General features: G+C 34.7%; 1 protein-coding gene across 1 annotated transcript in view; it reads left to right on the top strand.

Annotated features, from left to right (window-relative positions):
• Nucleotides 1-2,500, top strand: part of oca2 (oculocutaneous albinism II) — a 46,442-nt gene that overhangs the window by 16,424 nt on the left and 27,518 nt on the right. The window contains exons 10-11 of the mRNA XM_029429522.1: nt 177-242; nt 1,965-2,021. Of these exons, the coding sequence (XP_029285382.1) occupies nt 177-242; nt 1,965-2,021 (123 nt within the window). The remainder of the gene's footprint in view (nt 1-176; nt 243-1,964; nt 2,022-2,500) is intronic.

The following is a 2,500-nucleotide window of genomic DNA, read 5'->3' as shown; positions in this document are numbered from 1 at the left end:
AGCTGTGCTTTCCTTGAGGCAGGATCTGGGCCAGAGAGGAGTTACAGTTTCAAACACGTGTTAAAGCACAGAGTTTAACACAGAGAGGAAAAGAAGAAGTTGTTCTGATCTCAATCATTTATTCTCTTTTTGTTTTATAAGAAATCCTGTGAATTATTCTCTGTGTTTCTCTTCAGCGGCCCAGTCTGGTGACCGTGGTGGAGTGGATCGACTACGAGACGCTGGCTCTTCTCTTTGGCATGGTGAGACAGTTTGTTTTGTTTTTTAATTTATCTCCTTTTTACGGAAGTCCTGGGAGGCACATAAGATATTTTTATTTATTTTCTAGGTTTAATCTAAATAGTTTTAGATGTTTATGATTTAAGAACAAGTGAAAAAAGGTTTTCTTTATTTTATCGGGATTAATTGTGTTTGTTGTTGTAATACTCACCTCGGCCACTAGAGGCTGACGTGCAGTTCTACGTTCTAAACACTGAAAGCTTTCGTGTTTTCTTCCAGATGAGTTTTAAATTCTTCGTGCACTCTGAACACAAACATCATATATCGAATGTTTGCAGGTTACAGAAGTTAAAAGTCACCTTCAAGAAAAACTTGAAAGCTTTTAGTATTTGAAAGATTTTAGCCTCGTGTGGCCGAAATGAGTATTAGTAAAATAAGGAAAAATGTAGAAACTTCCAAAGATTATCCAGGTAAACTTTGTTAACTTCAGATCAGCATCTCGACTCTTTCCACAGATTTACACCTTTTTATAATTTAATATTCCTGCAAGACTCTTTATGTATTGTATTATTATTGTTTTATATATGTATTTATATTTATATATATATATACATACAGTGAAATCTGTTTCTGTGGCGTGAAATTGACAAAAAATATAAAATCTTGTCTCCATGGAAACGATCTGTGAAGTTTTGTATGAAATTGAAAAGTTTTTCTGTCGAAGGTTAAAAACAGCCCGAGTTTTATTTCTTTTATTTTCAGCCACTACATTTTTCGTCTTCATCTAAAACTAAACATTTAACTTGTTCACATAAAAGATAAATCTGCCGGATCAGTGAGATCTAGATATTAGATATGATCTCACATCGAGGCGCGGACACAGATGGACGTTTGCTTCCTTTGGACGACTTCCACCGTCAACAGCTGCCACTGAAAATTCATCTCATTCTGCGAAATAGAGACTTTCTGAAAGTATTCCAGAACATACAGGCAGCACATTCCTGTGTATTATAACGTAATACACTTTTTAATTCTGCTTTACACATCACACATGAACAGAAGTTGTTCTCGAGCTCGTCTCCAAAATGTTTCTTTTGATTTTCCCTCAAGAGGAGAAGTTTAGCGGATTAAATTAAAAATGAAAATGTGATTAATAGGATTTTTATTTTCCACTTACAGATGCATTAATTGGGTCAAAATAGAAATTCAATAATGCAATTTGCATTTTTGCTGCTCGCACGGGCATTTTCTGACATGGAAAAACTATTTGCCGTTTTATTTTCTATTAAGCGTCTTTCAGTTTTTAGAAAAGCGCAATACAAGTAAAATGTATTATTATTTATCATCATCATCATTATTATTATTATTATTATTATTATTATTATTATTATTATTATTATTATTATTATTATTATTATTATTATTATTATTATTATTATTATTATTATTATTATTATTAATAAACCCTAACCCTGCTTGACAAAACTCAAACTTTAGTTCAAATACTTTTTTTAAATGCAATTTAAATTATGTAACTTGCCTTTTTAAATGCATCATTTAAGTCACAATTTAAATAAAAATAGAAACATTTTTATACCTTTATGCACATCCACTTGACATTTAATTTCCAAAGACTAACCCTACGTTATGGTTGACAATGTTCAAATATTAATTAAAATGTGAAAATGAAAGCTAAATGCAATTACATTCAATGCTTAATGTTTAAACTGATGTGTTTCTTCCAGATGGTGCTGGTGGCCATCTTTTCAGACACGGGCTTCTTTGATTACTGTGCTGTGAAGGTGAGTCTCCACCTGAACGTGAAGTCATATCTCAGGTGTTATGAATCCTTCAGTAATGTTTCGCATGTAGGATACTGAGTGACAGGTCTATGCAAATAGCTGCCCAGTGTCTGGAACAGGCTTTGAGCTATTTCTGAAATCAGCGGCGACACATGACAAGCCTACAGGTTTCATGTTGACTTCACCGACATGAGCGAGATCTGTGGCGACCTTTGTGAACGTAAGAACATCTTGACGCCTGTCTTGACATCTGCAGCTCTACATCCTGCTGACGACAGCGACACGTGCACCAAACTGGGTCATTTCTTTAATAGTTCTTCTTAACTTAGAGCTGCACGTTTCCTGCTGATAATAAATGCGTCTGTGACGGCGGAAGATCGTCTCTGTGTGTCAAGGTTTCCTGATCAGGAAAACGTCTCAGTTTTAATCCTGAATATCTGTGGATGGTGACGGAGGTGATGGAGGTCTTTGTCAAGCGG

The sequence above is a fragment of the Cottoperca gobio genome, chromosome 4 (assembly GCF_900634415.1).
Source record: "Cottoperca gobio chromosome 4, fCotGob3.1, whole genome shotgun sequence".
In the NCBI taxonomy this organism is placed as follows: domain Eukaryota; kingdom Metazoa; phylum Chordata; class Actinopteri; order Perciformes; family Bovichtidae; genus Cottoperca; species Cottoperca gobio.
The sequence above is the reverse complement of the archived record's forward strand: the minus strand, read 5'-3'. Positions and strand labels throughout refer to the sequence as shown.